Below are 12,822 nucleotides of genomic sequence, written 5' to 3'. Positions count from 1 at the left end.
CTTGGCATTGAAGTAGCTGTCATAGATGTGAAATCCCAATGAAACATTTGGTAAGATCCTGGGATTCTCATTGATCTCCTTCAGTGCAAATACCAAGGACAGTACATGCTGGAAGTTTTTTGTCACTACACTGCAATGAAAATATATACCACATTAAACCAATATTTTAGACCTCATGAATAACTGTTCTTGCAAAGACATCTGTTTTGGGGTCTGACATCCTTTTCATCAGTACTGCCATATGTATCTTCCAAAGCAATGTGTACATGACTTCAAACTACAAATAACTGAAACAAAAATAGATGGGCTCGCTTTAAGAGGATGGCTCTTTTATGCCTGTGAGCTGCTTGCCTTCTTATTAATTTAAGTAAACTTTTTGAATTTGAAAAGAGAGAGGGAGATGGGTTGAAACTGTTCTTAAACATTTTATACTAATCATATTTCTGGAGCTCTGTTGATAATCTCAATTTCTGGTATTTTTCATAAGTCCTTCCTTCAATCACCCCTTTCACTATGAATTGCATTCTCTATTTTAAAATAAACACATTGTGATTTAATTATAAATATCCACAGCTGGTGGTAGAGCATTTAGAATCTTGATTTCATGACTGAATGTTTTCGGCAGTGCTTTGAGAAGTTGCTGGTCAGGATGATGAAATTTATAATATAACTATCTATCTACCACTATATTGTAGCCTGGCAAATTATGGGCAGTCCTGAAATTCAATATGCCACTGAGGCACAATGGGGTCTATAACAATATCGGTTGAATGCAGAATCATTTGAAGTTTGTTTGGATACAAAATTCTCCCTTGCTTGCTTTATTGTACAACAAAAGTACAATAATGCTGCATTATTTGCCACCCAGCTACCAGCAAAAAATGGGATAAAGAAGAAACTACAGTGATTAGCAGGGGAAAGCAGAAAGATGATGAATGTATTACAAAAGATAGAGAATAACTGGAGATAAAATTCAATGGATATTATGTAAACCTCAAATAACTGTTGGGCAGCAGAAATTGATAGACCTGACAAGCTGTGGCAGACTTTGGCTCTCAAATTTCAGCAGCACACTGTACAATGCTGAAATTCCTCTCCCCTCCTGCTGCCTCCACTCATGTTCCATTCTACAGTACTATTTTGGTGCGCCCTGAAGTGCTGTGCCCAGTGTTTCGACACTGGTCATACCACTCTGAAAACGCCTCTTTGACAAGCATATATGGCTTCCCTAGATAAGACCCTCTGCTTTTGCCATGAGACCTTATCTGCAGTTTTGCCTTCATGGGATGTGTCTTTGGACTCTGGATGTTGTATATTTTGCTGTATGAGCATGGATGGATGTGTGTGAGGAGTGGGTGTGTAGAAACATCTTGACATTTGCATGACTGGAAGGTAGCCTACTCTACAGAGCCAAGAATAATTTCTACTGTCCCACCCAATTTTAGCTCTGGCAAAGTCCCTTTGGCCCTACCCATCACTGGAATACAGCCCCTGGGAAGATGTTTCATAAGGGAACATGGCACCCACTCCATATTTTTTACCCACTCCATATCAATGGGAGTAGTATAAACTGTATGTTAGTATTTTATGAGAGACAGGAAGTTCCTTACACAGGATCCTGAATAAGCATTGTATTGGGGTGTTGATTGAATTCTATGGTGCCAAAAAATATGAAAAACTGTGAAGAAATACCACCAATGATAATGTCACCTGGATGATAATACTCATGTGGGATCTGGAAGGGATCACTCCTCCTGCAAATAATTGGGTGCGTCCTGCACTCAGTCAGAGGGTGAAACACCAACCGCAAAATCAGTAGCCACAGCAACAAAAACAGCATTGCAAACATAACCGAGAATCCTTTTACCCCCCTTGAGCAAAATCCTAATATCAGTTGTCTCCTGACACTGTTGGTCAACAGTGATACTTTCTCTAAAACTTTCAGCTGCCTTTCATGTTCACAGTCTGTCCTCAAGAGCTCTGAAAGGAACAAGCATATTTTACAGTATATGTATTTTCGTCTTGATTCTGCAAGTAGTCATTGAAAATCCATGTTGCTTTGGGCAAGAAAGCAGATAACCATAATTTGAGATAATTGCAAGGTTCACAGCTGCATCCCCAAGGCATTCTGCTCATGGGCAGCAGAATAGCTGAAGAAAACTTGTTTACTGGGTGGTGTCTCATATCTGTTTCCCTATTGAATCAAGAGCAGGGAAAATCATCCAGAATAGACAAGATTTGGAATGAAGCCATAGAGCAGTGATAAGGAACCTGTGGCCCTTACATATGTTATGGAACCCCAAATTCTATCAACCCCAGCCACAGGGCCAGCCAACCTATCAAACAAGGGGAGGCAACTACCTCAGGCATCAGGATCAATAGGGAGAACAGATCCCATACACTACTATCCCTAGTACTTCAAGACTACCACAAAAGTGCCTGGCTTAAAACTGTCTACCAAAAACGCCACTCTTGTGGCCTATCCACACAACACCTACTCACTATGGGCCTTTCCAAAGCAAACAGTCTAATTTGTCAATAATAATAATAATAATAATAATAATAATAATAATAATAATAATAATTTATTATTTATACCTACCCATCTGGCTGGGCTTCCCCAGCCACTCTGGGCAGCTTCCAAAAGAATATTAAAATACTGTGATACACCAAACATTAAAAGCTTCCCTAAACAGGGCTGCCTTCAGATGTCTTCTAAAAGTCTGGTAGTTGTTGTTCTCTTTGACATCTGGTGGGAGGACGTTCCACAGGGAGGGCGCCACTACCAAGAAGGCCCTCTGCCTGGTTCCCTGTAACTTGGCTTCTCACAGTGAGGGAACCGCCAGAAGGCCCTCGGTGCAATGTCTAAAAGATATCGAGCATCAGAACAATCTGGACACTATAAGGAAATTCTGCTCATGGTATGATCATTTTCCATCTTCCCATTTTGATTCTCTGCACAAACTAGCTATCCCAAAATACAGACGTACTTTCACACTCGCAAGACTGAACCTTTTGCCATCTGCTTTACTTTAGGGCCGATTCCAAAAGATCCCACATGAGAAACGCCTTTACTCCTGTGGAGATGGTAGCACCAAAACAGTGGCACACATCCTCCTGTCTTGCACTCTCTACAAAGACCTGAGGAACGAATCACCCCACTCGTACTGACCATCCCAGGGTGCACAACCACTGCCACAGTGTCCTTTCTCCTGTCAGACCAAAAGGAGCAGATAACAGCAAAGGTTGCTAGGTTCTTAGCAGGGGCAATCAGAATAAGGGCCACTATCTGACTGTTGATTCAGGACCCTAAACTGTGTTTTTATACTAATTTTCATTTTTTTCTGTTATATGGTAATGTTTTATTGTTGCTATTGTTGCTAATGCAATAAAGTTTCTATCATGGAACTGCCTCAGGCATCAGGATCCAAAGGGAGAACAGAGCTTTATTCCTCCATTGTTCCTGATGTAGATCTTCACCCCTTCCTTCTTGTCAGAGAGGGAACACCATGTTGTGGTATTCCTCAGGTGCCGAAATGTCTTGGCATGGCCTTGCTCAGCCACTATAGGCAATGGTCAGGGCTTATGAGAGATGTAGTCCAATAGACCAGAGATTCCCTATCCCAGTAACTGGTCAGCTCATGCTTGGAACAGAAATGCTAGAATCATTAATGCATTTCCTCTGCTCTCATGCAAAGCATTGCAGTTGTGTACATGTATATATTGTTCACTGCCTAGATATTTTATATAAGTGGGTCCAATTGCTTATTGGATTATGGTCCATGCAATGTTAACAGAAGTCATGGAAATGTAAGCAAAGAGGTTGAGTGTAAACAGCCTGTTATAAGGCACAGAGGCTTTGAAACACCATTTAACTTTTCTTGATGGCCTATCTTCTTAATTATTTTAATCTTTTTACATTTCTAGTTGTCTCCCTCACAATTTTTGTTCCTATCTTGATAGCCACCAACTTGCATAGCTTTAAAAGAGGAATAGACAAATTTAAATATATGGCTATGAATGGCTTCTAACTTTAAGGGCTATGATTTACCACCATTTATATGTTTCTCAAGGCAGTAGCTTGATGTTGTAATTGGGGATAATGCTGTTGCACTCAGTTCCTGTATGTGTGCTTCCCACAAGCATTTGGTGTTGCTGGACTAGATGGGTTATTGGCCCAATCCCCATAGGTTGCACCCATGAGGAGTTGCAGATATCATTTCAGAAATCAACATTTTTTGTACTGGAGCCAAGAATTCAGTAAACATGTCTAGCTTGTTGGTCTTGCAGTAACATGATCAGCTTTGGTGTTGGACATCTGGGTTCAATTCCCAGAAAATTTTATGGAAATGGGGTTATAGATTAAAAGATGATACCAAGCTTGCAAGCAAAAGATACCAGCTTCAGTCCTCTGTACCGCTGCAAAGGATAGTAAAGATTCCTGGTTGTGAGGCTCAGGAGTCTCTTCCAATCAGTGGATACAATCAATGGATACAAACCAATTCTTCTGATTCAAATGGATTTTTATATGTATTAAAAATCACTTTTACCTCACTGGTAGCCCAAATGGATTGCAGAGCACTTTACAAAAATCAGTAGTGAAATGGTTGGAGTCTTCAAGCTTATAATCTTAATGGACATGACACACGAAGCAAGAAGATGTGAGGTATGACGAATAAATCAAATTCAGGCACTATTTCTTAATAATTTAAGTTGCCATTGAACCATTCATTGGACCAATGAAACAAAGAACTGGCATCACACAAAGGTAAGGTAAAGGTACCCCTGCCCGTACGGGCCAGTCGTGTACGACTCTAGGGTTGTGTGCTCATCTCGCTCTAGAGGCTGTGAGCCGGCGCTGTCCGAAGACACTTCCGGGTCACGTGGCCAGCATGACGAAGCTGCAGCTGGCAAGCCAGCGCCAGCACAGCACACGGAAACGCCGTTTACCTTCCCGCTATAAAGCGATACCTATTTATCTACTTGCACTTAAGAGTGCTTTCGAACTGCTAGGTGGGCAGGAGCTGGGACCGAACGACGGGAGCTCACCCCGCCGCGGGGATTCGAACCGCCAACCATACGATCAGCAAGTCCTAGGCACTGAGGTTTTACCCACAGTGCCACCCGCGTCCCACCTCACACAAAGGTAGTCTGCCAATATTATACATGAGGCCATCTCTGACTATTTGAAGCAAATGTATGCTCATCTCTTTTTCACCATTTTATTTCCAACAATCAAATGACATCATAAAGGCAACAACAGTGAAGAACACTATCTAAGTTTTGAATCCTTAGTTATTTCTCCTTGTTATATGTTCCTTGCAGTTTAGCTCAGGCCTCAGGGCAATTATATAACATTTTGGGGCAAATATACAACCCAGTAAACCAGCACTAGAGGCTAAGATAGAGAAGATCTCCACAGCCACCGTGTATTTTCCCTTTGTGCTCAGGTAAGTTGGCACAAAAGAGACCCACACACTGCAAAACACTAACATGCTGAAAGTGATGAACTTGGCTTCATTAAAAGTACTGGGCAATTCCCTAGCAAGAAAAGCTACAACAAAGCTGACAAGAGCTAGAAATCCCAGGTATACAAGCACAGAATAAAACATAGGGACAGACCCTTCATTACATTCAACCACGATTTCTTTAGCCAAAGAGTCCATGTCCAAATGTGGGAATGGAGGAGCAGTAAGGAGCCACACAGTGCAAAGAACCCCTTGAATGGCAGTGCAGGAGAAAACAATTGAAGCTGCCATTCTTTTCCCCACCCAGTTTCTCATCCTGGATCCTGGTCGTGTGGCCATGAACGCCAAAATCACCGTGATGGTTTTTGCCAACACGGAAGAAACAGCCACGGTGAAGATGAGACCGAAAACAGTTTGTCGTAGAAGGCAAGTTATTTTTTGAGGCTGGCCAATGAAGAGCAAGGAGCAGAGGAAGCACAGCAGGAGGGCAATAAGCAGAGTGTAGGTTAGACCCCGATTATTGGCTTTGACAATGGGACTGTTGTGGTGTTTAATGAATATCCCTAATACCAAAGCAGTGATGACAGAAAATGAAAGTGCCATGAAAATTAAATTGATGCTTAAAGCATCATCATATGACAGAAAATGCAAAACCTTGGGAAGGCATCCATCTTGGTCTCCATTTGGATACTGATCTTCTGGACATTTGATACAATTGTCCATTTCTGGAGCAGAAAGGAACAGTGATTTATCCATCTCCCAAACAAATACGTATGAATCTGACTTTCCTCGCTGGAATTATGGGAAAGCAATTTGCACAATCCCACAGAAAGAGTTTTGCTAATTTTACAAACATCAAATAAGAAAAAAGAAAACAAAGCAAAACACATATCCCGTTGACTCCCCCCCCCCTTCCCCTTTGTGGATGCTTATGTTATAACTATTTCCCCCGCATCTCCTTTATAATTCCAGTTTTTACTAATCCTTGATTATTTCTTATTTCATTTTTTAAACTACAGGTTTTACATCAATCCTACTAATGAATTTAGTTGTTTACAATAATTTTTCAAATAACTTATATACTTTCCCCATTCTTTATTAAAAGTTAGCTCTTCCTTGTTTCTAATTCTTCCTGTGAGTTTTGCCATTTCGGCATAGTCTATTAGTTTTATCTGCCACTCTTTCTTGGTTGGAACTGTATCTTCTTTCCATCTCTGGGCTAGCAGCATCCTGGCAGCAGTTGTTGCATACACAAAAAGTTTTTTTTCTGATCCGCTGGTATCTCCACACCAATTGAATAGTTTATGACAATATGTCCTATTATGCATATAATAGTCCCATCTTTAAACACAACGGTTAATATTACCATATAGGAAACTTTCTACTCTACAAATTTAACTGAGTCAATCTGATGGTAGACACCTACCTGTTTGTTTAGAAATCTTTCCTTTGGGACATGCGTCACAATCATAGCAACAGAATGGCTCCCCCTCCTTCTTTTTCCTAACAGAACCTGGACGGCAGTTGTCATTACACACAGAGCGGGGATGCATCTGTCCACAAATGCAAGGCAGGAAATGTTTACTCCATGCTTTGTAAATGCTATTCCCACAAAAACTAATGGCATCAGAAAAAAGGAACATTCTGTATATAAAATATTTTCATATTTCTATGTGTCAGTTTGCATACTTTCTATGTGTCAGTTTGCATTTTTTTGATGCAAAAAGTCTTGATCTAATGTGTAAAGATCTTTTCTATTCTAATTAATTCAAGAGGGTTCTGGAAGCTGTGTGATACAAGCTGGTGCAAGCTGGAAGTTTCTAGCTAACAAGCAAGTTTCTATTCTGCCTAGAAACAAGCAGAAGGTTCCTGATATTTGGGTTATTCCTTCAGAGAAGCTGAACAGCTGGTTTAAACTGGTTCTGCTATCTCTTTCACTCAAGGTCATGCTGACTATAATAATAGGCCAGGAGGAGCCTGGTTTCCACTTTCTGCCTCTCTTTCCTTCTGGTGTGGTGTTCTGTACATAGTATGTTTAAGTGCTAAGGTTTTAGATTTATTGTGAGTTATTGTGAGTTCAAGCTAATTTTGTTTGTTTTTTTTACTATAACTGGATTTCCTATGGACTGTGCCGATCCTGAAGATATCGGATTTGTGACCTTTTTAAATAATTTTTAAAATTTTTTTATTCAGTACAAATTAAAATACATACATATTCACAACAAAAGAAAATACAAAAGAAAAAGAAAATACATCTATCCAAGGAAAAGGAATTAGAGAATATTTTGTCTCTTTTCATATTTACAGTTATTTATACCTCTATAAAATGCTATTCATGATAACACAGTGAAATGAAATGTAAGATGTCGGAAAAAAGAAAAAAGGAACAAAGAAAGAATAAAGAAGTAAAAGGAAAAATCATATGTGAAAATTTTTAAAAGTAGATAAGTACTCACAATACATAGCCGTTTCCCATCTATATTTATATTCAGTTGTATAATTTCATCTTGTCCTTATCTACCTTAAATAAATTGTTTCTTTTGAAAGAAAAGAAAAAACAGAAAAGGGGGGGGAAAGGGGGGAAAAGAAAAAAAGACTTCCACCGTTTACCTTTCAATAGTAGTAAAGTTCTGCTGGAGGAAGCTAATTGCCTCTGGTCTATTTTTGAGGAATCCTGCAACATGTTTAAGATTTTACTCTGCTAACTGTATGTTGGGGACTGCTCTGGATCAATATGAATAGAATCAATGACACTGGGGCATAGGAACAGAAGAAGAACCTTGCTGGATCAAATCCAACATCTTGTTCTCACACTGGCCAACCAGGTGTCCATGAGAATCCTGCAAGCAGGATCCAGAGGCATACTGCACTGTAACTCTTCAACCAGTGGCGTGGCATGGCGTGGCAGTGGGGGCAGGCACATTTTTTGGAGGGGGTGTGACCAGGCACCCCCATGACAGACGCCTTCATTGAAGCCTGGCTCTGGCCCACAAGGGAGCTGCCTACTCCCAGTCGCAGCTCTGCTCCCATTCTCAAGCCCCACTGGGCTGGGTGCAGTGGGCTCCCAGATCCAAACTCCATTCAAGAGCAGACCTGTTGCTGGATGAGTCAGCCTGAGCTTGGCAGAGGAGAAAAAAACTACAATATATTTGAGTCACATGACCCTTTTGATTGACTAATCAGATTGTCTATCACATTCTCATATTAAAATGAGTATTCTTACAATTTCCTTCTTGTCTCCAGTGACTCAGTTAACCTCCCACCTCAGTTAACCTCCACTGTATCATAACTCCAGTAATCCTAGAAGATTTTGCTATAGTATTGTGTCCATATGAGTAGCTTTCTGTCTGTGAGGGTGAACTCTGAAGCAGGAGCTTTCTTTCTTCTAAGATCTGGAGATTTAATATGTGGAATACCTGTTTAAAAAAGATTTGTCAACTGCCTTGAAGACAAAGATCTATCAACTAAAGAAATAATCTAGCATTCATACTGGAACCACCATGACTGATGTTTTTGTACGTAGATCCAACATGCACAATCCCAATCAAAATCTACCTGATTAAACATGCTGTGCCATGTGATGACATCTTCATTGATCGTGAATTCTCTGTCAGTTAAGGTCCATGGATCCATCCTTCCCACTTTTACCCTTGAAAAGGATTTGTTAGGGAAAGTAACCCAATTTATAATATCAAGTCCACTTTCCAGTTCACCTTTCTCATTCAAAGACACCAGGTCCCCAGCACTGTTGTTAAATGAGATTCTCCTCAAGAAATGGTGAAGCTATAATCAAAGAGATAAAAGCTCTTTTTTTCTTTACAAAACATCACTGTCCTGATGACACCAAGGTCTATTTTTCCTTTCCACCTAAATGCAATAAAGCTGATTTTGAAAAGTGCTCAGAAACTTTAACTAGTACAAAGAGCTGCAGCCAGATTGCTGACCGGGACTGGATAAAGGGAGCATATTTCATAAGACTGGTGTGGGAACTGCCCTAAGCCCTAGAAAATAACAGATGATAGGATATTGATCATTTGGGATATGAAGGGAATACAAGCTGCAGAGGAATTCCTGGGCAAGCCTATGCAAAATGACCTGGCCAATATTGGTGGGTGCTAAGACTTCTGCTAAACACTATTGAGTGAGCTGAAAACACCTCATCCCTAAGGAGTTGGTGCCTATGACCCCTAGTCTCCAGAATTAAGAAAAGTTTGGCTAGGTAGAAATTGGTGTAGATACAGTATTGAACTCCTTGACAAGAAGGAAAGTGGATAGATTTCTAAGGAAGAGAAAACTAGCTGTGAAATTTGCACTAGAGGTGTAAATGTTCTCTACAATGGTTACTTCTCACATAGTTGAACATACTGTTAGTAGAAACATTATGTTCATGTCTGTAGAGACGTTTGGATTCTGAAGTTGTACCTGGTATGGATGTGGATTTCGAACAGCTGTCACTGCTGTGTGCACTTGATTCCAGGAGTCCATGGCATCTAAAGCATGAGCTATGGCATAGACAGCATTGTATATACTGTAGCTTTGCGGAGTCATGCTCATTTCAAAAAATGGCCCAGGAAGGCTTTCCAGCTTCTCCTTCCCAGTGCAGGCACCAGTGCTCTCTCCAACCACAGATGGATCTATAAATAAACAGCTGAAAGCCTGCTCCCAAAAGTCCCTGATAAAATTGTCGCCATGCTGTGAGTAAGGATTTACTGTCAGAAGGAAACTGTCAAATTCCTGCACCACATTGGTGTGAACTGCAAAAGACAGAGCTCCCTGGAAGACTTCTCTGTCAAATCTTTTGTGAAACTCTATGGCTGGGAAATCCCATTGGGCTGTCATAATCCACACTTTGCCTATAGTCACATTTGTCTTATCATCTGTCTCTACTTGGTACATCAAGAATATAAAAAACAATGAGAACTGCGTCTCTGCAAATAGAATAAGTGTTTTTACTGTGTTGTTGTTAACAAGTTGTAGTTTATTTACTGTCTTTTCATGCTCAGGAATTATTTCAGAGAAGTCTGTCAGCAATGGCATTCTGTCAATGAATGCAGTACAGATGCCACTCTCTGAAAGCATTGGCATCAAGATCTGCAGAAAATTCTCTCCTCTATCATCCTCCAGCATGACAATCCCAACCCATGTCCACTGGAAATGCAAAAGGAGGTGAACGATTCCTTGGTACTGATTCTCTTCATTTGGAACAATTCGGTATAGGAACGGGAAGTGGGTTTCAGCACTTGAAGGACCAAACAAGTAATAAGAGATCTAAGCATAAGCAAATGCATTACTGAAATTAAGTGTACTTTGAGAGATAATATAATGCAGAAATACTTATTAAGTACTTTATTTTAGAACTGGTTTATCACCATTACTTGATGTTATTCCAAAACATGATATGATGGGTACTCACACTTGACTCCGTATGTTACATCATAGGGACTGAGCAAGCATAGGCATGGTTGCTCCTATTCCCCACTCTCTCCACTTGCAGTTTCTAGCTCATCAGAATGCACAACAGATGCATCTCACCTTTTCTCTAAAGCACTTTTTCTTTATGCAATTTCTGTAAAAATCCACCTGCCTCACATGCATATGCTACCTGAGGAATCTTGTAGATGCTTAAGCTGGTGGCCATGTAAAGAGTGGTTTTAGAGTCAAGTCCCCCAATGACTGCTATCAGATTCTTCTGTGTGCCACACTTGTAGTTGGGGATTGTCCTTTTCTGGCTAAAAAGAAGGTTCAGAGTTGTTTGAAATGTCAACTTTTCATTGAAGTAGCTGTCATAGATATGAAATCCCAATGTAACATTTGGCAAAATCCTGGGATTCTCATTGATCTCCTTCATTGCAAATACCAAGGCCAGGACATGCTGGTAGTTTTTTGTCACTACACTGCAATCAGAACATACTGGTAAGCTATGTTACATCAATATTCTAGACCTCATAAACTACTTGTTCAGTCCACTTGCTTTTGTCCTGACATCCAGTACATCATGCCCACTCGGCTTCAAAAATGTGAAGACACTGAGCCAGAAATAGCTGGGAGATTTTAATTATCGCTGAATACTGTGAGCTGCTTGGATGAAAGGAAGCAAACAGAGAGCAACAGTGGTTGCTTCTATGGGCAGTAAAGAGCAATGTGTGTCTTCTTGAGTAAATACCTTGTAAATTCTAGGGTTTTTAAAAAGAAATATTATGGATAATTGCATTATTTTCTATGTGAAAATGAAATCACTACATAGACAAACAGGGGACTGTAATGCTGGTTAGGTATAAGAGACCTGTTTTCTAACTCCAGAATTTCTGATTGAAATAACAGAATCTGTGTTTCTATCCTATACTTTATAGATGCCTTTCTTTTGCCTAGGGATGTCAGCGAATTTATGGTAAGTGGACAATATTGAAATTCTCTCAACTCACATGGGCAGCAAAACAAAAATCTGGGTGATATTCAAAATTAGTCATACTCAGAGCAGACCTTTTGAAATAATTAGATCTCACCAAATGTCATCATTTTCATTATCTACCTATAATATTATTTTACCCTGCCCCATAGACATTTAATAAGTAACATGCAAAGAAGTTCCTTACACAGGATCCCCAATAAACATTAAATTGGGGTGTTGCTTGAAGTCTATAAAGTCAAAGAAGGAGAAGAACTGAGAAGAGATGCCACCAATGGTGAGGTCACCTTGCTGGTAATACTCATGTGGGATCTGGATGGGATCACTCATGCTGCAAGGAATGGAGTGTGCTTTGCACTCATGAAAGGAAAGATGAACTAACCACAACCACAGTAGCGCCAGAAACAAAAACAGCATTGCAACTGTACAGATGAACCCTTTCAGACTAAATCAAAATCCACTGTTCCAATCTAATTCATCACTATACGACATCAGCCCATTTAGAGCAACCCAGTCCCAGTCTTTTCTGACTCTGCTGGTCAATGGTGATGCTTATGATTATGACCTTTAAAATGCAGCTGTTCTGCTTCAACACAGTCTTTCCCCCCCAAGCCCTGAATGCCACAAGAACATTTTATATCCATTTTTTATTTTGATTACTTATTGTAATGGTGGTGACTGAAAACCCATGTTATCTTTGGCAAGAAACAGGCTCACCATAATTTAAGATAATTATAGAGTTCACAATTAACTCCTGAGAGTATTCTGCTCTCAGGCAGAACATCTGAAGAAAACATGTTTATCAAGTGGCATCTCTCACAGGATCCTTAGTATCAGGAGTCAGGAGCAACACCTGGGCTTAGTCTAATACTGAACAAGAATATATATCCAGAAGAGCTAGGCCTTGGGATGAGGCCACAGGGCAGTTGTGGAGAACCTGTGGCCCTC

General features: G+C 40.2%; 1 protein-coding gene across 1 annotated transcript; it reads right to left on the bottom strand.

Moving 5' to 3' along the window:
* Positions 1 to 5,291: 5,291 nt before the first annotated feature.
* LOC309516554 (vomeronasal type-2 receptor 26-like) lies at positions 5,292 to 12,204 on the bottom strand (the record flags this gene model as incomplete). Its single annotated transcript, XM_082195317.1, has 6 exons — positions 5,292 to 6,193; positions 6,895 to 7,021; positions 9,024 to 9,251; positions 9,891 to 10,736; positions 11,071 to 11,362; positions 12,062 to 12,204. 6 exons carry the CDS (start codon positions 12,202 to 12,204, stop codon positions 5,292 to 5,294), a joined length of 2,538 nt encoding a protein of 845 aa, XP_082051443.1.
* Positions 12,205 to 12,822: the final 618 nt, after the last annotated feature.

This window comes from Podarcis vaucheri (genome assembly GCF_965113315.1).
Source record: "Podarcis vaucheri genome assembly, chromosome: 13".
NCBI lineage: Eukaryota > Metazoa > Chordata > Lepidosauria > Squamata > Lacertidae > Podarcis > Podarcis vaucheri.
This window is presented reverse-complemented; position numbering and strand designations above follow the sequence as displayed.